General features: G+C 49.7%; 1 protein-coding gene and 1 long non-coding RNA gene across 5 annotated transcripts in view; one reads left to right on the top strand and one right to left on the bottom strand.

The window, feature by feature from the left end:
* Window positions 1–5,864, bottom strand: part of LOC128347215 (uncharacterized) — a 61,451-nt gene extending 55,587 nt beyond the window's left edge. The window contains exon 1 of the long non-coding RNA XR_008317445.1: window positions 5,720–5,864. This is a non-coding gene — a long non-coding RNA (uncharacterized LOC128347215). The remainder of the gene's footprint in view (window positions 1–5,719) is intronic.
* A 192-nt stretch (window positions 5,865–6,056) lies between these two features.
* PRRT3 (proline rich transmembrane protein 3) lies at window positions 6,057–24,573 on the top strand. Of its 4 annotated transcripts, XM_053301496.1 has the most exons (5): window positions 6,261–6,631; window positions 7,051–7,121; window positions 8,708–10,046; window positions 12,921–13,055; window positions 20,803–24,573. In XM_053301496.1, the coding sequence occupies exons 3-5, from the start codon at window positions 8,768–8,770 to the stop codon at window positions 22,734–22,736; spliced, it is 3,348 nt and encodes a 1,115-aa protein (XP_053157471.1). In that variant the 5' UTR covers window positions 6,261–6,631; window positions 7,051–7,121; window positions 8,708–8,767; the 3' UTR covers window positions 22,737–24,573. The 4 variants fall into 4 exon arrangements, with proteins under 4 accessions (XP_053157472.1, XP_053157474.1, XP_053157471.1 ...); XM_053301497.1 differs by lacking the exons at window positions 6,261–6,631; window positions 7,051–7,121 and adding an exon at window positions 6,057–6,225; XM_053301499.1 differs by lacking the exon at window positions 7,051–7,121 and having other exon boundaries at window positions 6,260–6,631.
* The last annotated feature ends 40 nt before the right edge of the window (window positions 24,574–24,613 follow it).

The following is a 24,613-nucleotide window of genomic DNA, read 5'->3' as shown; positions in this document are numbered from 1 at the left end:
TGGGGATTCGAACCGGCAACCTCTTGCTTGATAGTCAAGCATTTCCCCACTGAGCCATTAGGTGGCTCTACCTAGCCTGTAACTGAAGTGTGCCATCGAGTCGATTTGTATACCCACAGAGTCCTGTGGGTTTTTTTGGTAGAATACAGGAGGGGTTTACCATTGCTTCCTCCAGTGCAGTAAGAGATGATGCCTTTCAGCATCTTCCTATATCGCTGCTGTCCGATACAGTACCTGCGGGGAATCGAACCAGCAACTTTCTGTTTGTAAGTCAAGCATTTCCCCACTGCATCACTTGAGGCCTAGCCTATACCAGTTCCAATTTATTATCTTTTTTGTTCCATCCTTCTAAAGAACTCAGGGTAGCACACATGGTCCCTGCCATAGCCTCACAACAATCCTGCGAGGTAGGTTAGGCTGAGAGAGAGAGAGTGACTAACTCAAAGTCACACAGTGAGTCCCATGGCTGAATGGGGAGTCAAACCTAGATTTCCAAAGTCCTCAACTGACACTGTAAACCAGAGCTGCTCAACTTTGGCCCTCCTGCAAAGGTTGGCCTACAATTCCCATAATCTCTGGCTATAGGCCACTGTGGCTGGGGATTATGGGAACTGTAGCCCAAAAACAGCTGAGGGTCTTAAGTTGAGCAGGCCCACTGTAAACACTGTACCACATTAGCAGAGGAGCTTTCATCTTGGAGAAGCCACTGCCAGTCTGTGTAGACAATACTGAACAAGATGGACCTATGGTCTGACTCAGTATATGTCAGCTTCCTATGTTCCTATCTTAAAAGAAAACATTCTACATGTAAACTAGTTGTCTGGGAGAAGAGTTCTAGCCTTGCCTTCTCAATATGCCATCTTGAATGTTAAGTTTTCTCTGCAGCACCAAGCATTTATAAGATGTGGTGATACAGACCATCTACTGAATCATATTTGGAATTCCCTCTTCACTTGGCCCTGGTGCTTGTTTTATCACTGCTTCCCTCATAAAAAATGGCAGCAATCTTGTGTTTGTTTAACTAAGCTTTATTCAGAAACAACTCAATTTTTCTCCTTCTCCTTTCCCTCTCTCTTTCTTTCTGATTCCACCCACCATACTCTCTACAGGATCCCCACAGGGAAAAGCTTCTATTTAAGAAAACATACAAGATTGCTAAAGAGAATACAATAATGCTGTACTTCACCCTCTGCCTGCTCTTAAAACAGCTCAATTCACAGTCGCCAAGCACTGGACACTCTGCTCCTGACCCAGCTGAAATCTGTCTCAGTCCCTTTCTGCACCTGCAAGCCAGATGGGACTGTGATGATCCCTATTATTATCTGTGCTAGTCCAAAGGGATGAGCAAGGTCAGTGTGGCTGGCACACCTGATTTAACTGATCACCACTAAGACAATGCCATGCATGACTTCGGGTTTCTTGTAGAGTTACTATTTTTACACACACACACACACACACACACACATATACTATAGCTATATATATAGTGTGTGTATAACTATCTATCTATCTATCTATCTATCTATCTATCTATCTGACAGTCTATTGTGTGTATGTGTGTGTATACACACACACACATATACACACAAATATGTATATGTATGTATATGTCTGTGTTATATATATATATATATATATATATATATATATATATATATATGAAATAAATTATTTTTTTAACAACAACAAAAAGGTTCTCAGAGCGGTTTACAGTACACAGAATTCTGGCTGTACCATCTTTTAAAAGGCATCAGAAATATAAGAAAATATAACTGAAATTGGAAGAGCCCTAAAAAGAATGGCCAAAGTGTTTAAGAGAAGAGGTTGGTCAGTTTAGTAAAAGATGACTTGCGGGGTGGGGGGGCGGGGAGATAAGATAGAGCCAGTGTGATATAGAGGTTAATGTGTAGGGCTAGAAGCAGGGAGACTCAGTTTCAAATCCCCACTAAGCCGTGAAGTGCAAAGGGTGACTTTGGACTAGTCAGTATTTCTTAGGCTAACCAACCCTGCAGGGTTCTTGTGAGGCTAAAATGGAGGGGGGCACCCTGTATATCTCTCTGAGCTCTAGGAAATAATGGTGAGATAGAAATGTAACCCACTAACTGGCTTATAGGATTTATGAATGTTGTGGAGAAAGCGTTCTTTCCCCCTCCTTCCTTCGTAAAATTCAAACTCAGGAATCATTCAGCAAAACTGATTGGTGTAGGTTCCATCAGACTGACGAAAGAAAGCGCTACTGCACACAATACATACATGAATAGAAGGAATTAATCTCCAAAAGAGGTGGTGGTGGTGTGAGGGCCTCCAGCTTAGATGGCTTTTTAAAGGGTTAGACAGATTCAGCAGCTAGATGCAACCCCCAGAGACAGCATGATGCTTCTACTTAATGGATGCTGCCGGTGGTGGGAGTGGGTGGGGCGGCAAGCAAGAGAGGAAAGTTGACTCCACTTTGCCCTGCGAACTTCCCAGGAGCATCAGCTGGGTTACAGTAAGAGAGAGAGTGTCTTGGACTCAATGGACCCTTGGTTTGCTCCAAGGAAGGCAGTTCTTTTATTAGTAGATTTGGGGCAGATACCTAAGCATACCACCCCAGTAAGATGGTGGACCTTAGTCAAAATAGAGATAGCTCAGTTAATGGATGACACGCTTGGCTTTTCTTGGGGATATAAACACAAACCAAAGGTGAAGGGACAAGAACAAGGTCCACCATGTGTTTTCCACAAGAGGAGGGGGGTGTTTAGTGCACTGTTATTGCAATTAGCAAAGTTAGCCAGCATGGCAGAAGACATGGTCAACCTACACCTAGTGGCGGCAGTTTGCTGACTAAAAAGAGAGTCAATTTTCGTGCCCAAAAGCTGGGTAGGAGGAGCATCCAGCCAGGGTCCAAATGAGAGCGCTCCCAAGAACCAATCATGTGGCAGCAAAAATTGAGCTAGGGAAGGGGGAAATGATTGTGTGCTAGCCGCAATGTGAGTAGGATGGCATGGGAAATGCTTTTCCTCCACCCTCAATACAGTGCTGGGTACACAATGTGGGTTGGCTGCTGATGTCCTACCCAGATTGCAGCTAGAAGACAATCACTTCCCCCTCTTCCTACCTTGATTTTTGCTGGCACATAACTGTTTCTCAGAAGCATGCTTGGGCCTAGGGGTGTGCACGAAATGGATTTTGTTTCAAGCTCAAAACAAATAGCAAAATGCTTGAAAAATTTCATCGAAACAGTGGCCAGGTTGGCTGTTTTGATGAAACAAACTCAAAACAATTCAAAACGTTTTCAAAATGCCAGTTGGGGTCAGCAGGTAGACCAGTCCTCCAAAGTGGGCCGACACACATCTGGAGTGGAGACCTGGTCTACCCGCCTCATCAGTCCTCTGAGGCAGGCCAACATGCTAAGTATGGGGTGGAGGTCTGGTCTACCCGCCGCCTCTGAGGTGGGCTGACATGTTAAGTCCAGAGTGGAGGCCTGGTCTACCCACTGCATGAAGCAGGTATACCAGGGCTCCGCACCAGGTATGTCAGCCTGCCTCGGAGGACTGGTCTACCTGCCGACCCCAACTGGTAAACCAGCTCTCCCTGGAAAAACGGCCCTCCAAAATGGCGTTCACGTTTCAAGCTGAAGCGAGGTTTTGTTTTGAGCTTTGTTTGAAGGGCATTTTGTTTCGAGCTTGAAATACTCGAAACGGCCCAAATGTTTTGCACATCCCTACTCGGAGCCTGGCTGAATGCTTCTCCTACCCAGTTTTTGGTCATGAGAAACAGCCTAGAGAGTAATTGGGTGATAAACAGAGGTGTTCTTACCCATGGACTTTGGGGCCGAAGTCCAGGGCCTCCACAGCCCCCTGGAGGCCCCCAAATCCTCTTTAGTCTATCCTGGGTGTGGCCACCTGGCTGAGAATGATAATGCTTAATTGGCAGGGGAGGGGGGCCTCCAAAGACCTTTAGGTCCAGGCTCCAAAATTACCTAGGTGCACCTCTGGTGATAAACATACAAAACTGCCTTATACAGAGTCAGATCCTTGGTCCATCTAGCTCAATATTGTCCACAGTGACTGGCAGCAGCTCTCTTCGACAGGGGTGTTTTGCTTAATTCCTACCCTTACCTGGATTTGCCAGATATTGAACTCGGGACCTTCTGTGCGCAAAGTATGTATTTTGCCACCAAGCTTCAGCTGCTCGGTTTCCCTGTGATCAATCAGGAGCCACACAAAAACTGAGCTTCAGGAAGGAAGGAACTGCTTATAAGCAACCATATCCACCACTACCACCACGATTTTAAGAAGGCAACTGAGAAACTGCAGCAGGTTCCGAGGAAGGCAACACAGATGGCTGGAAACCAAGTCTCATGAGGAATGGTTGAAGGATCTGGGTATGTTCAGCCTGAAGAAGAGAAGGCTAAGGGGAGATCTAATAGCAGTCTTCAAATAATGGAAGGGCTGTCACACAAGGGAACGAGAGGACTGGTTCTCTGCGGCTCCTGAAAGCAGGACTAGAGCCAATGAGTCGAAATTACAAGGGAGCAGACTCATTAATGTCCTCTTAGACATTAGGAGGGATATCCTAACCGTAAGGGCTGTTCAACAATGGAACAAACCTTCGCAGGAAGTTTTCAAACAGAGGCTACATAGCCATCTGCCAGGGTGGAGCAGCAGTTTCCTTTCCTGCACTGAGCACGGGGTGGGGGTGGGGGGTAGACCTCCACAGTCCCTTCCAACTCTAAAAAATGCTATGTTAATGTGGAACACCCCTCCCTTTTGAAAGTAATGTTAGGACTCATCCTTGAAATCCACCCATCATGTGCAGTGGTTAGAGTGCTGGACTAGGACCGGGGAGGCCTGAGTTCAAATCCCCATTCAGCATGAAACTCACTGGTAGGGATGTGCACGAACCTGTTCAGAAGCCCTTTTACGGGCCTCTGAACAGGTCTGAACGCTGGCCAGTTCGAACGATCGGGGGTGTGTGTGTGTGTTAGGACCTTAAGGGTGGGGGAGGGTGCATTTATCCCTCCTCCCACCAGCACTGGAGTTCTGTAAAATATTTCGGGGCAGCAGTGTACCTCCCTGACACCCCTTCCCCTCTTCGGCCGGAAGTACTGGGCGCGTGTGCGCATGTCGTGATCTGCATGTCGTGATCACAAACCCATCTGTTCCTGGGGGGCCCTCAGCTCCACCCTCCCTATTTTCTTCATTCTCTCTCTCTCTCCAAGGGACTTACTGAGGAGAGGGGCGAACACATGCCCGCTCTCCCCGAGCTACACTTCTGCACAGCAGTGCAGGGAAAGAGCAACCTCCTTATTCAAGCCCCATAACGCTCCTTAACAGTGGCTGTTGCTGGTACCTTCTCCCTTGTGTTTCTTTTCAGATTGTGAACCCTTTTGAAACAGGGTACCATTTTTCTCTACAAAATGAGAGCACTTGGAGAGCTAGGGTTTTTGTTGTTGTTGAAAACGGTATATAAATACATTGCTGTTGTGCTGCTTTTTCAAGGAGACCCCCAGACTTGACTCTGTTTAAATCCATTCTGCTTCCGCCACTCCCCAAGCACCACAAGTAATCCCAAATGAAACCGCTCTTTGCACAGGCCTTCCTTGACGGGCGGGCTTTTCAGGGCTTGGGTTGAGCGAGACCAGGGAACGGATCGTGTGCCTGACGAAATAAAGTGTGTGGGGAGAAGTCCGCCTTTGAGCGCGTGCAGCAGAACAGAAGAGAGCTCGTTGACCCACCTGAGCTGAAGAGAGAAGCTGCACGAGTCGAGCTCCCTGCCTGCACCTCTTCGGTTCGCTTAGAAGTGAAGTGAACCAGCGCCCGCCTTTTCCTTGCTCTGCCACCTCTATGGCGGGGGTCTGCAGCAGGCTAAAGATCCAGCAGCCACGTGGCTGCTGCGGTGCCCGCGCGCTCTCTCTCTCCCGCCTTTGGCCAGCGGAGAAGGGGCCGGCCCGGGCAGGACTGGGAAAGTGGGCTGAGCGGGCGGGTCTCTCTGGTTCTAGCTGACTGCTCTGAGTGCGTCCCATTAGCAAAGCTGCGCTCTCCTGGACCACCAGCAGCGGAGGAGCTGGCTGGCTGAGTCCCCAGCTTGGCGCTGCCTGCACGTCACTGTGCAGCCGCCACTTGGGCCTCTGTGTTGAGTCTTCTGCAGCTGCTGCAGCTCCCATCCGGCAAGTGGAAGAACTGGGCGGACAGGCAGATGGGGACACGAACCACCTGACTCGCCATCCCTGCTGCAGACCAGGTGGGCGGGCGCGAATCCCTGACACTGAGTGCGAATGCTGGCATCTGGGGATGAAGAGGCGGCAGTTGCTCCTCCTCCTCCCCCCATTGCCCCCTCCTCCCTCCTTCCCAGTGCATGCTGGCCTGACTCGTTGCTGTTGATCTTCTGCGACCCCCGCGCTAGTGAGCACGAGAAGGTGCCTGCCAGGCACTCGTTGCTGGCTGCTTGGTTTTGCAGAGTTGCTACTGTTGCGCACGATGCCAGGCGGAGCAAAGAGTGCCGCGAAGATTCTCTGGAGGAGAAAGGGTTAATGAAGCTGGCTATGGGGGCGACTTGAGCAGAGGAGGAGTAGGGGGCTCTGGCACATCTCTGACACCCGCCCCCGCCGCGGGATGGGGGGCCATCGTAGCGCCAGGAGGAGTCAGAGGTAAGCGAGCTGTGCACGCTTAATATGCGTAGCCATCTATGCAGGAAGGTTTGGGGGAAAGAGATTCCCGCGGCAGGGAGCCGCTGAGCTGCTTCTCTTCATCCATGGGCACCATCTCTAGCACTGGGAGACGCAGACAGGTTATTAATGAATGGGCGTTGAGCTTGGACGCCTGGCACACCCTGCCTGGGACTGACCTTGGACGCTGAGCACACCCTGTCAACTCCCAAGCTTGGATGCTGAGGACGCCCTGTATGGCCCCTTTCTTCATGCCCTGGGCACGTCTTTGGACTGTCCACTCACCCATTTGGGTACATCCCTGTTGCCTAGATTATTGTCAGCTCTTTGCAGCCCGGCCAGAACTGCGCCCAGATGCCTCCCAGCCTTCTGCTCTAGCAGCTCTTGCCTTTTGCTTCCAGGACCATTCACGGTCTAGGGCAGTGGTGGCGTCCAGATAGGGGCATGTAGGAGCTGGGCATGAAGATTGCAGGTAGGTAGAAGATCCCAGGTATTTGTGGGGCATGCTCTTTGCTTGGTTTCTCTTGTGCAGCATGGTTGTGTTCTGGGGTTGGGGGAGAGGAATAGAATGAAAGGGCTGTTTTGCGGAGAGACTGGATCCTTTGCTCTTCGGCCCATGTTGTGGGGTGGCAGTAGAAACACATGATCAGGAGGTGGCTGGCTGGAAGGGAGGTGGGTCAGGCAGGAACTGGAAATGGTGCAGTCTGAACTATTATACCTCACTTGTCCTTATGACAAACCAATGAAGTTGGCAACTGTTACTCTCATTTTGCAGATAAGGAACAGAGGCAGTTTCAAGTTCTGCACGCTGGACAGAACTCTGCACACTGGACAACACTGCCTCTGTTAACGTACAAATTGGTTGTGGTAGCTTATGGATAGAATACTGTAGAGTGCTGAAAATGAGAGGAGTAACTTTTCCAAAGTTGTGATGATGGGGTTGTTTAAAGCACAGGGATTCCAAATCATACAGCTCTTTACTGCCAGGCTTGGGAAGGGTTAAAGTGCTGCAGGATTCCAGACGCCAATCAGGGGTGCAGGACTCAGCTAGCTTGGTCTGAGCATCCCCATCCTCAAGCTGCCTTGGAGTGGGGAGCCGGATGCCCAAGGTGAACTTGCATGTACTGCAGGGCTTGGGTACCAGTTGTGGAGTCATGCAGCGTCTGGGGGCCAAACTGTCTTGGTGGGCCATCTGATACTTGCATCTTCTAAGGTATGCTGTGAGCTTTCAGGCTTATCTATACTGGTAGATAGTCCCAAATTCAAAGACTTTTGAGGCCCAGGAAAGCTGGTGCCAGTCAGGGTGGATGATACTGGGCTACATGAATCAGACAGCTTTTGATAGAACCCCACTTCCTCCATAAGGCTTTGCAACTGGGGGGCCACATGGCAATGAGAGGGAGGGCAGCCCTACTCCTGTAAGGTGGTGCAGAATAGAGCAGTGGGGCTGCCCCAGTGGTACCTACCTGATTTCTCCAGAGGCATATCACTGAGGTCCTTACACACTGTTTCCGGGGTGGGGGGCAGCCCTATTGCTCTGACTAGGAGCCTATTGGGAAAAGCCCAGTGTTAGGCTCTGCTGGGGTTGGCTGTCATTTAGTCCTTTCAGGGCTGGCACAGGAGTGGGAGGAGGGATACAAAGCTAAGCATGGGTAGGAGAAACGTCTTTTCAGCCTCCAGAGGAATGATGAATCATGTATGCATGTGACTGCATCTTCGTGTTTGCATCCATGTGCCTCAGCACGAGCGTGGCCATGCATAGTCTTGTGCTTGTGCTCCCCTGCAGCAATCCGTGCTCCTCTTTGGGCCCTACTGGGGTGTGTGTGTGTGTATTTGCACGGGGTGCTTCAGTGTTTTGCTTGCAACGTGACTCCCAGCGTAACTCTGTTCTACACATCTCATCACGCTGGCACTGGAACGCACGTTTGGTAAGCTCACTAGCTAGCCGGCCCCTTCCTTTTGTGTGTTCCCCTTGCCACAAGAATTTTTTGCTTGCCATTGCCTTTTAGACAGGCCACCTTCCCCATCACCACCCCTCACGATGTTCCTATCCCACAGGGTGAAGCATGAGGAGCTTTGACGACGGCGGACACTGAGCTGTGCCATCAGACATCAGCAATGGCTGCCATGGGGCTGTTCTTTGCCTGGCATCTGCTCCTACCTGTGTTGCTCCAGGCGTTCCGCCTTCCCACCCCCGACGGCCCTGCCTGGGACCCATCTTTGAGTTCTGTCCCAGGGCTGCCTCTACTGAACGGCCCTTTCCAAGAGTCCCTCCCAAGTGCCCCACCAGCTGTGCCCCATTCCGATCCCTATGCCCACGAGCTCTCTAGTGGTGATGGGGAGCCAAGTGACGAGAACTGGAGAGGTGCCAGTCCCACTGCCCACCCTGGGACCCCGATAACCACGGTGACCCTTGACCTCCCTGCAGTGACCAGTTCTGGCTTGGGGACACCTCCTGGTGCTCCTGAAGGAAGCCCGGCTCCCCACCTCATTGAGGGGCTGCCTCAAGGAGGTGACTTCCTTCTGCCCGCAGTGGGCCCTTCTGGGGTTGAAGAAAAGCCTCAGGATATTGGCCAGGTGACTGTGGAACTCAGTCCAGAGCAGGGAAAGGACGAGCTGTCACTTTCCAGGCCTAGCACTGAAACGACAAGCATAGCCGTTACTGGGACGGCCTCGTCCTCGGTCAGAGTGGAGGCCTCAGGCTTACCAGCCTCCCAGGAGAAGACGACACACAGTCACCTCCAAGCAGTGCCGAAGGATGTCGCCATGGTTACCACACTAAGCTCCAGGCCCACTGTGTCCACCATCCCCTTGGTGATGCTGACTGCTGACGGATCCCCTGTAAAGTGGATGGCAACCGAGGGCACCACTGATACTAAAGGCAGCAGTTCCATAGAGCTGCCAGCAAGCAGGGTGCCACAGCAGGAGCTGCTTGGCAGGAATCAGACCACAGTAAAATACTTGGCTTCGTTCAGGAGCACCCAGGCCTATGGTGGCCCACAGGGCAGGGAGGACTTGGCTACCTCTCCTTTTAGACCCACTCAAGCAGTTGGATACACCCAGAGTCCCTGGAAGGGAACTGTACCCATTGCTTCCACCTCTCAGACACCACCGTTGGCCAGTACAGCTGTCTCACTGGATGAGAAGGGTCATGGACTCCCCGCTCTTCCAGTAAGCTCCCATCAGCCCACATCACAAGGCTTCTTCCCTAGCCCTTCCACCCCTTCACCAGCAGGGGGCATGGCAGGGACCCAGCGGCCAGTTGAAAGAATCACCCATTGGGGTCTGATCATTGATACAACGCAGCGGGTAGGGCCTCGGGATATGGCAGGAACCCAACAGATTCACCCCCATGGCAGCTCAGTGAAGCCTTCCTTCACCAACTCCGCTGACTCAGGTAGGTTTGTGGTTGCCTCTACTTTCAATACTTACTTAACTGAAGCGCAACAGGAAGTCAAACTACAGTCATCCCTTGCCAACTGCGGGTTTCCCAATCGCGGATTTGAGTATCCACAACTGGGAAATTGTGGCAGGTCTCGCCAACTGTGACCTGAATATCTGCAGTTTGGTGAGATTTTTTTTTTTTTAAATTTGGGTTTGCGGGGGAGGAATTTTGGGGGTCAGGGGTGATTTTGGGGGGTTGGGTTGATTTTGGGCTCAGGGTGATTTCCGGGGGTCAGGGGTGATTTTCAGGGGCCAGGGGCATTTTTTTTCTATTTCTAACTGGTTCCCCCCCTGGTCTTTTTGTGAGCGTGATTCCCCTAACCCCATTTCCCATTGGTTTTAATGCCTTGTCAACCGCAAATTCTCCAGCCACGAGGCTTTCTAGGAACGGAACCCTTGTGGTTGGTGAGGGACGACTATTTAAAAATTGGGTTCAGTTCTGATTCAGGTTCATCTGTTACCTCTGGTGTTTTAATAACCACTTCAGATGCTTTGAGGCTGTTCTCACGATTGCAGAAAATTGTGAGAACCACCGGGCTCAGCTGCGAGCTCGGTGTTCTAGAGCGGGTAACCCGCTCAAGTATCCATCCCCTAAAACCAGGTTTGCGGAGCGAGCACTCTGCAAACCTGGTTTTCAAGATCGTGAGTAGCCGCGCCGCGCCTACTCACAAGGAGACCCCTAGAGGGGAGGTAAAAAGCCACCTTCCAGCTCCAGGGGTCTCCCCAGTATACCCTGCACACTCGTGCAGGGCATACTGGAGCTTCCAGGGGCCATGCGGCCCCCGAGCTCCCCAGCACCTACCGGCTCCGTCACGGAGCCAGCAATCGTTTGGGCGGCCAATCCGGCCGCCCAGGGCTCCCACTGGGATTGTGTACAGGGAGAGCGGGCTTAGCCTGCTCTCCCCGCAAAAGCGGGTCTCACTGATTGTGAGACCCGCCTCCTAGAATCAGTTTTGATCTGGTTTAGATACACCTCATGCAGAATAGTATCAGATTCTTTTATTTGCAATGTCACTATAAAACGGATACAACTACCTCTGTTTAACTTGAGAAAAAATATTGATTATTTTAAAACTATTTATTTTAGAGTTGTTTGTAAGCAAAATACAACATAACTAAAAATACAGGAAAGCAAAACATTAATTGCATAATTGAAAGCCGAGTGGTTGATTATTGAACCACCAGCTTTGAACTAGCCACCTAATGGCACAGCGGGGAAATGACTTGACTAGCAAGACGGAGGTTGCTGGTTCGAATCCCCACTGGTATATTTCCCAGACTATGGGAAACACTTATATTGGGCAGCAGCGATATAGGAAGATGCTGAAAGGCATCATCTCATACTGCGCGGGAGATGGCAATGGTAAACCCCTCCTGTATTCTAACAAAGACAACCACGGGGCTCTGTGGGCGCCAGGAGTCGACACCGACTTGATGGCACACTTTACCTTTAGCTTTGAGCTAGTTACAACTATTTGTGTTTCAGGGTTTGGTTCTGGTTCACTGAAAGAAACCTCTTTGAACTGAACTGGTTTGGGGGTTTGGTTCAACTCCCTGCAGGACACTCTCCCCCTATTTTCTGGTGGAACCACTGGTAGTATTTCTTTCTCTCACCCCCCCACACACTTTGTTGTGTGAATGAGAAGATTGTGGGCGTTATGGTTATGGGATATAGTAGGCAGGGCCGGCCCTACCATGAGGTGAACTGCCGCAGTTGCCTGAGGAGATGGGCCAAGGGAATTTGGTGAGCACCATCTTCCTGCCTCCACCTTTGTGAGTGCCTGCCAACTGCTGCCTCTCCTTTCTCCCCCTCCTCAGTCTCTATCTTCCCCGCCTGCCCCCATATCTCCTTTCCCCCCTTTCCTGTCCGCTCCTGGTCAAAGCCCCTGCTGCTGCTCCTCATCCCCTCCTGGGTGAGGGAGAGTGGCACACACTTTTGTGGGAAGAATGAGGAGTGGTGCACTTTGGACACCACTGTGGAGGGTGGCAGGGGGAAGAATGGCAAGCCATGGTCGCCGCACTGCCAGCGGAGGGCTGGAGGCAAAGCTTTGCTGTACCACTTCCGGCATCAAGGCCCCCTGACTTGGGCCACTCCTGATAGCGGGGGAACATATTTTGTGTGGGAGAAGCAACTAACCAAGCTATTTTGGGGACCAAGCCGAAGTTAGGAACTGGAAGCAAGATGGCGAGGAGATTGGGGGAGCAGGAGGGGAATCTGTGGTTACCAGGGAGACGGCTTGGGAGTGCTGGAGGAAAAGGAATGGCTATCCTGGGGTGGTTGTGGGGGTGGTAATACAGCGGTGCTAATGATGGCTGACGTAGCTTGGCCGTGTACAGGTTGTGCATGAAGCTGAAGTGGGATTGAGTTGAGTCATTTTAATAGAGCAGTGGGGGAAGACATGTTTGGTTGTGATGGATGATTCACTTCCTTAGAAAAGAGGCTGGGAGTAAAAAGGAATTGCTGACAGCTTTGCTTGTGCAGCTGGGTGTGTGGGGTGGTGGCCCTGTGAGAAGACAGAGTATTATGCAGTGGGGGGGGAGTAGTAGAGCGGTAGCAATTGGAGGTGGGTAGCATGCAGGCTCTTGTCACGGTTCACCTTGTGCTTATGCCAGTTGGAACCCCTCTAGGAAGGATTTCCCATGAGACATAGCAATTTTCTCATCCACTTCCTCTGATCAGTATTGCCTAGGCTGCAAAGCTCCATGGAAGGACAGGGTAAAAGTTTTGAGGTAGGAGCCAGTGGGATCTTCCTTTCCACTAGGTAGGAGCAAATGGAGGGAGACTGCAGGTTGTTGGATCCACCTGAGGCCTTTCCCTCTCTTTCAGGAGCTGGGCGAGTGGTTGATGCTGACCCCCAACGAGTCCGGGGAGCTGTGATCCCAAAGATTCCTGTTACTTATGTTGGTTCCTTTACCCCTGGCACCTCTGTGGTGGGGAAGGGCCCAGGAGCCAGGCAAACAGGTGAGTGAGAACAACACAGTGAGAATAGTTTCTAAGAACATGAGAAGATATCTGCTGGATCAGACCAAATGTCCATCTAGTCAAGCACCCAATAGTGGCCAATTGGATGTTCCTGGGAAGCCGATAATCAAGGCATGAAAACAATAGCTTTCTTTAGTTTTTAGTTTTTATAATTCTTTGTTTTTAGCTTGTAAAATAACTTTTAATTTGAACTTTGTACTGATTGTGGTTTTTAACCTGACTTTTAAACTTGTTTACTCAATTTGGTTAATTTTATTATTTTTATTTTATATTGCATCTGTCGTATTGTTGTGAGCCACCCCGAGCAGTAGTATACTGGAAGGGCGTGGTATAAATATTTTAAACAAACAAACAAACAAACAAATAAATAGCTCCCTCATCCCGCACCCCTTGCCTCTCAGCAACCGCTGAACATGCCACTGAACATGGAGACACTATCTGCTTATCATGGCTAATCATGTCCTCTATGAATTTGTCTAACCCCTTTTTACAGCCTTTGAAGTCAGTGGCCATCACACATTGAAACTATTCTCACGATCACATGAGAAGGCTACCCTCTTTTGCGGGGAGTAAGCCCATGCTTACTTCCCTGCAGACAATCACAGCCAGGGCTCTGGGCGGGCGGATCTTCTTCTGACCTGCACTTCAGCGCAGACGAGCAGGGGGACTTCTTCTGTCCGCCCGTGCCTTGCCCGGCAGCTCAGTTGAAGGGAAGTGCTGCTGCGCGGTGCCCCACCCCCTGGAGCCCCAGTAATGTACTGTGCAAGTGCACAGGGTATTTCTGCGATCCCCCCTCCCCGAGTGTGTCCACCACAGCTGCAAGCAGACACACGATCCAGTAACCCGTTTTTTGGATGTGCTCACGCCCAAAACTCAGGTTAAATGGTGGGCTCCGTAAGCAAGCTCCTGTTGGTGCACAAGAGCATCAGGAACCGGTCTAGGCTTCATTAGCCCAGTTTCTGTTGCTCGTGAGAATAGCTTCATTGTGTGAAGAGATTTTTTTTTGCCTGTGCTAAATCTCATAGGAACATAGGAAACTGCCATATACCGAGTCAGACCATTGGTCTATCTAGCTCAGTATTGTCTTCACAGACTGGCAGCGGCTTCTCCAAGGTTGCAGGCAGGACTCTCTCTCAGCCCTATCTTGGAGAGGCCAGGGAGGGAACTTGAAACCTTCTGCTCTTCCCAGAGCGGCTTTATCCCCTGAGGGGAATATCTTGCAGTGCTCACACATCAAGTCTCTCATTCATATGCAACCAGGGCAGACCCTGCTTAGCTATGGGGACAAGTCATGCTTGCTACCACAAGACCAGCTCTCCTGACAGTCAGCTTCGCTTGGTACCCACCCACCCCCACCACCCCATCCTCTCTTTCATCTTCTTTGCCTCCTCCCTCAGTGTACTTTAGTGCCATTAACACTCCTGAGGGATCATGTTCTGGCAAAACTCAGAAGAGCCAATAAGAAGAAATAGTGATTTCCAACACACACCAAGCAGGGGATCAACAGTGCAACATACAGAAGATACAAAACACTTTTTAATAAAATAGTAAAGTATTGGTCAAGAAATACGCTGTATTACAGCGTATTAGAAGTATTACATATTCATATTGCGGCGTAATACAACGTATTAGTCAAGAAATACGCTGCAGACTAGCACTTGGTAGGGTTGCAATGAAGGCCTTGGAAAGGATATTTAGATGCCGTGACGTGTCTGCACCTACAAAGATTAGAATAGTTCAGACCATGGTTTTCCCCGTGACACTCTATGGATGCAATAGCTGGACTTAGAAGAAGCAAGATAGAAAAAGCATTGACACTTTTGAACTTTGGTGCTAGAGAAGACTTTTGAGGATACCATGGACAGCCAGGAAAACAAACAAATGAACAAATGGATCATAGAACAAATCGATCCAGAATTTCCACTCGAGGCACAAATGTCCAGGCTCAAACTATCATACTTCAGACACATTATGTGAAGATCCAGCTCCCTTGAGAAGCTGGGAAAAGTTGAAAGAAAGAGAAGAAGAGGACAGCCAGCAGCAAGGTGGATGGACTCGATTACGGCAGGCACCACTGAGAGACCTTAAAGGCCAAGTTGTAGACAGATCATCTTGGAGAGAATCTATCTATGTGGTCACTAAGAGTTGACATTGACTTGACAGCACTTAATCAATAAATCAATATGAGAAAATGAGAGCTATTACTTTATTGCCATATGAATTTCTTTGGTATTAGGTCTTACTGTGGATGGCTGACAAGATTAGGAAAATTACTCAAAGCAGTCCCATTGAAAGAGGGATTACTTTGAGTAATTTTCCTCATAATGACAGTCATTCCTGCCCCGCCCCCCTTTGAGAAAGCAGCTGTTGAATTGGCACACCTGGTGAATCATCAATTGATTTATTGTTATTCATCCTTGTACAGTGCATGTACTGTACATATTTTTTGCCTGGAGTCCGCTTTTTCACACTGAGCCCTAATGAGTAAGGCATCAGGAGAAACAAGCAACTGTATTGGCTTCCCATTGACAAGGTAGATTTCATTATAGCTGGACTCGGCTGAAGCCTTTGGTTTAACCCTTTCGTACTTACTCCCAGCTGAAACATAGCCTAAAGCTGCATTCCTATGCATGCTCACTTGGGAGTAAGCCCCACTGAACTCAGTTGGACTTGCTTTTGAGTAAACAGGCTTTGGGTGGCCTGCACATGTGTATAATTGCACTTGCTCTCATGTCTGTCCTTTTCCTTTCCCCCTTCCGCTGTTGTCTCCCTTTAGTGTTGAAATTTAGATTGTAATCTCCTCAGGGGAGGGACCTGTCTTTTTCACATATGTTACATTGCAAAGCACCACATGCATAGGTGGAGTTATATAAATAATATACTGGGAGTACAATTGAAGGAAGTGAATTGTATTTCTATTGGTCTTTAGATTCAAATCAGATTTTAAAGCTGCCACTCTTCCAAATATGTATGCCTTACTTTGTAAATTTTTTTGTACAATTTATTCTTAGAAGGAACAAGTACATAGGAAGCTGCCTTATGCTGAGTCAGACCATTGGTCCATCTAGCTCAGTATTGTCAACCTTGACTGGCAGCAGCTTTTCAGAGATTCAGGAGTTTCCCCCAGCTCTACCTGGAGATGCCAGGGATTGAATCTGAGGCCTTCTGCATGCAAAGTAGGTATGCTTCCACTGAGCTATAGTGCCATCCATTTCAGGAAATCTTATTTGGCAATTCCTCCAGCACCTGAGCTTTCACCAGGCATCACCTGCACACTTTCAGAATATCTTGGCAATCATAAGAGTTAGACTTGGGGAAACAAAATTAAAGCAGATAATCTCAGGAAGTTGAATTCTGCAACCAGTACCACATTCTGCAGCCTGCAGAACAGTGGTGCAAACATACACTTTGTTCTGCCTTAATAGTATTGCTTGACTTGCTTGTTTGAATTATCTGGAGCTATATACTCTGCAGACTCTGGTCTGTATTCACTTGTTATTGGCTAGGACAGTGTAGCTTGATAATGGAGAGGAGAAATGCTGGATGTTTCTGCTTTGGGGCAAAGAATTAGTCTAAATGACCTCCCAGTTACATGTTACCAGTTGCATAACTCCTGAGTGTAAATTCCTGGTCACCAGCTCTACGGACATTAAAATGCTTATGAAGGAGTCTCTGTATCCAAGAAAGAGCAGGATGCTGATAGGGAAGCCTACCTATATTTCCACAATTTAGTCAATTCAGGAGCTTGACAAACAGGGCATCCTCTTCCCTTCCTGCAATGCCGAACAGAAACTTGGAAGCCCCAATAGCATATCAAGGGAGAAAGTCCATCTAGAACCTCCTTTGGGAATCTGCTCTGGAAACACAAAAGGGATCTTGGTGAGCTGGAGAGGAGCAAAGATGTCATATGAGGGACCCAGTCCTGCCCCAAATTGGATTGTTTCATCAGCAGCAGGGGGTGCTGGTTATATTGAGCTTGGTGCCATTTTCAATCAGGATAATCTCTCAACCTGATTAGCGCTAACTACCCAGGCCTGGCTGCCCCACCCTCCTTACTGGCAGTACTCACCCAGACTGCTCCTTTCTGGTGGTAGACACTTTTGAATGTCTCTGCAAAGGCAAGCTGTATAGGTGTCAACGAGGAGACTATAATGCTGGGATGAACTTATCTGAAAATGCCATATACTGAATCAGACCACTGATCCATTTGCTGCAGTATTGTCTTTATACTGAATGCCATGCTCCTGAATAAAGTGTGCACATTGGTTCACACCCTTTCATTTTGGCGTGGTATTTTTTTCCTTTTTCTTTTTTGTTGCTGGGCCTTTTTAAGACCAACATTTAGAATTTCATATACAATAGTTTTTGAGGGACTGCTGATAAAGAAGGGTCAGAACTCTTGGAGGGTGGGTGAAGACTGAAATTCTGGGATCCAGTGGGAGGAACTGAGATCTGTGGGGAAACTCCCACCTTAGCACCCCATAACTTCTGGAATCCTTGCAATACATTTAGCAGAACTGTCAGTTTATTTTCAGGGACTGACATGCTGTGAAAAATTATTCAAAGCAGTTCCATTGAAACTAAAAATAGCTTGTCCTTTTTTATTTCAATGGGACTGCTTTTTCCTGAGCTCAGCCAGGGTGTTTGCTGCAGCGATGGAGACTGGAAACTTACTCTTTTGTCCTTGTTTCTGTTATCGGATGCTACAAGTGCAAGCCTGCACGTGAAGGAAATGTCAGGGAAGGGAAAAGGCCAAATAATAATAATAATATGGAGAAAAGAAAAGCAATTTGATTCTTCCCCTTTTGTCTCCCTTCCTTCTGTCTCTTGTTTTGCCTTGCTCCAGCTTCCCCTGCATAGCGTCTTCTCTCTGCTGACCTTCCTCTCTCCCTATTTGCCTTCCTCTCACCTCCTCTCCTTCTCCCTCCCTCCCTCTCTTGCCTTGGGCTCAGGGGAAGAGTGCAGCAGGTCACAGCTTCTCCCTGTGGCCCAGATGATCCAGGCCCTCCACAACCAACGCACCCACCCACCCACATTATTTTGACAGCAAAGGTAGTTCAGTGCCTACGAACACACATTGCAAGGGACAGGAGATACCGGTCTATAGTAGAGGTGTTTTCCTGCCCTGGTAGCAGACATACCACCCACCCAAACACCATTTCTGCTGTTGATAGTCTGCAAGCAGACTTGCCAGCCTCAGAAATAGGATAGAGATATTCTGTGCTAAGTATCTAGTCCTACCATTCTAGATCTGCTGCTTGTTCCCTTCACACTAGAGCTTCTTTAACAGCACTTCCCCCCTCCCCAGAATTAACACAACCAGCCTCCACATAACTCTGTAAAACTCCCAGAATGTTACTTCTTGGTTAAGAATCAGACTGGCTGCTGGAGCTTCTCTACATGCTTTACATTTGGCCTGGCCTGAAGAATCTTTCACTTTCTTCTTGCGTGGGTGGAAAGAGTGGATCCCCACCTGCTGCTCTTCCAAAGCCCAGCTCGGCATCTTCCAGCTTATCTCAGCAGTGGTCTGGCCTTGTCTTCCTTCCCCAGTTCTACTTGAGTCTTCACCTTTCACCTCCCTGCTTTGCCAGCCCTGAGCTCGCCTTCAAGGTTATGATGATGATGAACTGTTACAGGACCTTTGTGCATGCAAAGCGCTTTCCAAGTCCTGCCAAATGTTGCCAGGTGGTGTGGCAGTGAGGGGGAGAAGGGTCATGAATGGCTCAAGGTCAAGCACCTGCTGGTTTGGCAGAGCCTGAAGCAGATGGCGGCGGAAGCTGTTTCTTCCTTTGGTAGCTAGTCTAACCCCCAACCAGAATTCCAGGAGGGGGAGAAATGTTCGTGTAGTGCCGCTGCAACCACCACCTGCTTCTCCTCCCTCCAGTCCAGATGGCTCAGTGGGAGAGCACTAGAATTGCATTCAGGAGGTCTCCGCTTCAGTCCCTGACATTTCTAGTTAAAGCATCTCGGGCATCAGGTCTGGGATAGACCTCTGTGTCCGGAGAACAAACTACGTGTTACATTAAGCATGCACTTGGGCACTGCAGTAATCGTCTGCCTTCTGGAGATGGGCCTGTAGTTCAGTGGTCTCTGGTGTCTCCAGGTAGGGCTGGGAAATACCCTTGTCTGAAACCCTGAAGAGCTACTGCCAGTCAGTGTGGACGGTACTGCACTGCGACTCTCAGCCGTTTTCAGCACATGGAGCAGAACTAGGTCTGCTGACCTAGTCAGGTGGTGAGGTTGAGCTGGAAGCAGGCAGTCCCTAAGTTACCCACAGCCCAAGCTGTTTAGGGCTTTAAAGGTAATCGCCAGCACCTTGAATTGTATTTTTGCCCTTTTGCCTGTTTTTTCCTTTTGCCCCACTGCTGCAAGATCCTATCCCCCAAATTCCCATTGCCTTAATGCCCTGATATCCAATGTCACTACTACCACCACCCCCGAATGGAACCCTTCCTCCAGTCCAATATGCCTTGTCTGCAGAAAGTACCAAGTGCAGTCCCTGGGATCTGCAGATGGAAAGGCCGGGAAAGATCCCTGCCTGCAACCCTGGGGAGCTGCTGCTTGACCGTGTAGACAGTACTGAGCCAGATGGACCAAGGGTCAGAGTCAGTATGAGGCGGCGGCAGAGGTTCAAGCCTTACTGGGTTCACCTCCGCTATCAGAAGCTGTAGCTTCGGAGGTTGCGTGATGCACTGTCCACATGCAGCTCAGTGAAGTAGGAAAGGAGGTAAATGTGTGGCTGCTTTTATTTGAATGGAAATGTAGAGACTGGATGAAGCCACAACGGTGTTTATGTAATACTAGTAAAACAGGCTGGCCGTTTGCAAGCAGTCCTCCTGCACAATAAATAAAATGACCGTGCACTCTCCCTTCATTGTTAGTTGATGTGCAGAAGAGTGTGTGTGTTTAGAAAAATGTATTTATATCTCGTGTTTTTTCTTGAGCAATTTTCGTGGGAATCCGACAAAATGCAGTGAACTGAAAAATATATTGTTTATTGCTTCATAGTTCATCGAAAGGCTAGACTTTCTGTCTTGAAAAGTACCCAAGAAAACTGCCAAAGTTTGTTGTGAGGTATCATTCCTCGTGTTTTTCTAATAGGAGAGTTTTTCCGCATTTTCTGGCAAATTAATCAATTTTGGGGGATTTTCCATTTTTCTGGTAGTCTTGGCAAGGTCTGCAACCTACCTGTGAAACTGCATTTTTCTATCTTTTGTGGTCTGGAAGTTTCATGTCAGAGAGGGAGGGAGGCCCATATATATGTGTTTGTCTAATAATTAGTATTCATATTTAATCATTCAAAGCTGTATTCATTTACTCATGTATTTGTTTGTTCATGCATTTGCTACATTTATATGCCACTTTTCTGCCAAGGCATTCAAAAGTGGATTACAATTTTAAAAATACTGAAGAACAACACAAAGTTCCAAACAATAAAAGCAGGCAATTGGTGCTTCCTTTAGGAGTTGATGGCATGAGCTTAACAGCCTGCTCCTTTTTCTGTTGGTGGGATAGCAAAATATTAACTGCAGTGAGTTCATGGTTAACCAGGAGCGGGCCAACTCATTGACACCCTGTTTTTAAAAAGTAAATTCGGTGTCAATATGATGTTCTGTACTTGTTCTGCATTCCTGCAGAAATGTGGCCTATACACAGCCTTACTCTTCGCTTTCCTGGGACTTTCTTCCTGGTCCTGACCACCCACGTGCCTCTTTGTTGTTCACAGATGCAGTTGGGACTCGTCCTCCTGGGCAGAGCAGCACAACCACTTCTGCCCGCCTTCTGGCTACTCCACGCCGTGGCCTAATCCGAGTAACCACTCAAAGAGTCCTCCAACATCCTCAGCTGGCCCGACCAGAGCCTAGTCTGCCCGCTACCCTGCCGGCCTCCAATCCCCCCTGCTCACGGCCTGGTAGCGCCTGCAGCCAGCTGTTGCCCAATCAGACCTTGCTGCGCTGGGCGGACCTTGAGCGAACACTGAACTTTGCCTGGGCACTCCATGTCTATGGTTCAGGCGTGCTCTTCCTGCTGCTGAGCCTGCTGAGCTTGGCCTGTCTGGTGGGCTCTCTGGCTGTGCATGTGCCACATCTCCTGTGCGTCATGGGTGCCAGTGCCCTGCTGCTGGTCTTTGGGGTACTGCGTGCCACGTTCTTTCTGGTTGACCCATATGGCTCACGAGGCTGGCTTCCCACCCGTGCTGTGAGGGTGCTGTACACGGCCCCCTTCCCTCTGCTGCTCAGCACCTTCGCAGTCCTCTTGCTTCGCCTCCTCCGTCAGGCGCGCTTGCAGGTCTTGCCGCCAAAGTTTCAGAGTCTGCCCTTGCTGGCTGTCCTAGGGTCTATGCAAAGCATCGTCCTTCTAGGGGCTGACTTATTTTCACCCCCCCTGCACCCATCAGTGGCCGTGGGGCTGCACACGCTTTCCTGCAGTGCTGGTTTTGGCCTCCTGCCGGCCACTATCTTTGTGTACTGGCGGCTACGGCGCAATGTGGTGGCTGAGGGCACCCCAGAACCAGGCGTGTGGAGTGGGGCATGGGTGCTGCTGGCAAGCAGTGGGTTGGCCCTCCCATGCTGCGGGCTGCAGCTGTATGGAGTGCTGTGGCTCTCGGGGCTGTTATTCCAGCCAGACGTTTTCACCTGGGGCTGGTGGTTTGTGCAGTTCTGGTTCCGGATTGGTGAGCTGGTGCTCTCCCTCACCCTGCTCTTCCTGGCCTGGCAGGCCCTTTGCCAGCGTTGCGGAAGCTCTGACCACTCTTGCTGGGTCAAGCTCATGCGCTACTTCTGTACCTACCGCAAGGCCGAGGTGCCAGAGTACCCCAACAACTGTTACGACTGGACGGGAGGCATCCTCGAGAAAGTCCCCAACAACGATATCAGTAAGAACCTGATCCGAAACCCTCCTAGCAGCGGGCGCCTCTGGGCACTCAAGGACAGCAACGAGTTGCGGGCAGCTGTGGGCCAGGGTTCCAGCCCATCCCCGGTGCGCCCTGTCTACAGCCCCAAGTGCCCCAATGCAGCCGCTGCCGCCATGGGCCGCTCCTACACCAGCATCTGCTTTGAGCGGGATTCCGTGCTCTCCCTGGCGGAGCTGGAGTTCCGGCCTCCTTCCCCCATCAACCTGAGCCGCAGCATCGACGAAGCCCTCTTCCGCGAGCACTTGGTGCGTGACTCCATCTTCCTGCGCTCCAGCCTCCACTTCCCTTCCCGCTTGGCCCGCCAGGACTCCTGCTCGTCACTCCGTGGGGACTGTTCCACGCTCTCCCACACTGCTCAGCCCCTGCTGGCCCGGCCACGCCGAAGCAGTGACCCTGACTGCCTGTACAGCTTAGCGCGGGCCAGCTCCATGGGTGAGCTGACCACCCAGAGCCGGGGCCTGGTGAGTGAGCCCCCAACAGACACGTCCTTTGACAGCTTCTCCCACACCACCTTCTCTCGTGCCTCCCTCAAGATTAGCTGGAACCCCTGGCGCCACGGCCTTTCCTCACCCGAGAGCCTGCCTCCCGAGGAGCTGCCCAACCAGTCCCAGATGCTGCCAGATGAACTGCCTCCAGCCCCATCCAACAGCGCTCCAAACTCCGAGCGTGAAGCCAGGAAGAGTTTCCTGGCCCTCAGCAAGCAGGTGGATTCCCGCAGCCTGTCCAGTGACACCATTGAACTGTGAGGTTGGACAGTGGTTCCACCCTGCCTATGCCCCTGGAGGCAACAGCATGGTTGCCGGCTGCGGGGTAGGAGGAGGAGGAGACTGCTGTGGAGCTGGCTCCTTTTAAAGGGGTGGGGACAGAAAGAGTCCCGTTTTCCTTTGGACAAGCCATGGGGCTTCCTCTGCCCCAACCATTCCCAGTACTAGCCGTTGATTTAATGGCCCCGAATATGGTGCTGGGCTCCTCCTATAGTCTCAGCCATCCACACTGTGCCAGTCACATGCTTAGCACCAGCCACTCACCTAGCCCCAAGCGCGGTAGTGCCCGCAACACCAGAACACCCACCCCCAACATTCTGCAGGCATCTCTGTTGGCCACCTCTGGGCTATGGGAGGGAGAGACAGAAATCTGGAAACCTTCCCATTTCAGCATGGATGCAGCATCACTATCTCGACTGGGGCAGCACTATCCCACCAAAGCCTCCAGCACAATAGGCTCAACCCACCACAGCTGCTGTTAGTAATGGTGAGTTGTGTGCTCTATCATAAAAAGATACCCTTAGAGATGAGGCTGAGATGGGACAGGGTTGATTTACCCTGGGATACTTTGGGGATGGGGCCGTAGTTCAGTGGTAGAGTACCTGCTCTGCATGCAGAAGGTCTAAGGTTCAGTCCCTGGGCTCTCCAGGTAGGGTTGGGAAAGACTCCTGCCTGAAACCTGAAGAGCCATGCCCGTCCGAGGAGTGAGCTAGATGGACCAATGGCCTGACTCCGTATAAGGCAGCTTCATATATTCAGGGACTGCTGAAGTGATGAGTCCTAAGTGCAGCTGCTGGTATAGGAAATGGATGTTGTTCAGTTGAAAAGCACATGCTTTGCATGCAGGAAGTCCCGTGTTCGACCCTTCATGGCATCTCCAGCTGAAAGGATCTCAGGTTGCACAGTGGAGAAAGGATTTATGTCTGAGACTGTAACACAGTGCCACTGCCAGTAAGACCAGATAATATTGGGCTAGATGGACCAGTAGTCTGAAGCAGTGTAAGGCAACTTCATGTGAGTCTGTGTGTCAGCAGTTCATATGGCAAATCACAGAGTTGAGGTTTCTGGTTCAAAATCCATAATCCCGAAAATGTGATGATTTGTTTACATCCTGAGAAATGTTATTCTTCATTTATCTTTTCTTTAAAAAACAACACCACCAAAAAGGTTTCTAGATCTCATATTTGTGAATACATGAAAGTGTGAATACATGCATCTAATTTCTTCTCAGTTATCAAAAACAGAGAAGACCCCTACACACATCTTTGATGTTTTTTAAGCCCTTCAGAGCTCCCTGTCTTCTTTCATGATGGCCCTCTGTTCATAACCATATATGAGTATCCATATATACAATATTGTTCTTTGCTCCCTGTGTCTCTTCTCATTCCTAGAGATTTTAAAATTTCAGATTTCTGCAAGCATACTCCTACTCCTTGAATGAAAGCAAGCCGATGATATTTGCATTCTATCCCAGTTCTGTTTCAGTTTCTGAATATAGGTGTTTCTTTGTTTCAGGGGTGTTTTTTAATTCAGATTCTAACTTGTCAGAAATGACTTGAAACTCAAAACAGTCTGGTGTTGGAGATGCGGTGGAGGGCCTGTTGTAGGGTGGAGCGTAAGTTGATGAGATGTGCTGCTGCTACCTTGTCAGGCTGGGTCTCCTAATAGCACAAGTTGTACTGCCTGGTATCTATCTGTCCCCTGCAATGATAGGGGAAAGAAAGAGTGGAGCTGTCCAGATCTGTGGATGGACAGGGGTTGAATGTCATATGGTCTGTTTGTGCCAAAAAGAAAGAAATAAACCTGTCAGAGGATGTCACCTTGGCTTCAGGTTTGGTTCTTAGCAACTCCAGTGGGAA

Source organism: Hemicordylus capensis, chromosome 2 (genome assembly GCF_027244095.1).
Source record: "Hemicordylus capensis ecotype Gifberg chromosome 2, rHemCap1.1.pri, whole genome shotgun sequence".
NCBI lineage: Eukaryota > Metazoa > Chordata > Lepidosauria > Squamata > Cordylidae > Hemicordylus > Hemicordylus capensis.
This window is presented reverse-complemented; position numbering and strand designations above follow the sequence as displayed.

What these genes read in the sequence shown, in the direction of transcription:
- PRRT3 (XM_053301497.1), top strand. Translation starts at nt 8,768, where the DNA reads ATGGCTGCCATGGGGCTGTTCTTTGCCTGGCATCTGCTCCTACCTGTG. An exon ending in CACCAACTCCGCTGACTCAG is followed by an intron (nt 10,047 to 12,920) that starts GTAGGTTTGTGG and finishes CCTCTCTTTCAG; the next exon opens with GAGCTGGGCGAGTGGTTGAT. An exon ending in CCCAGGAGCCAGGCAAACAG is followed by an intron (nt 13,056 to 20,802) that starts GTGAGTGAGAAC and finishes TGTTGTTCACAG; the next exon opens with ATGCAGTTGGGACTCGTCCT.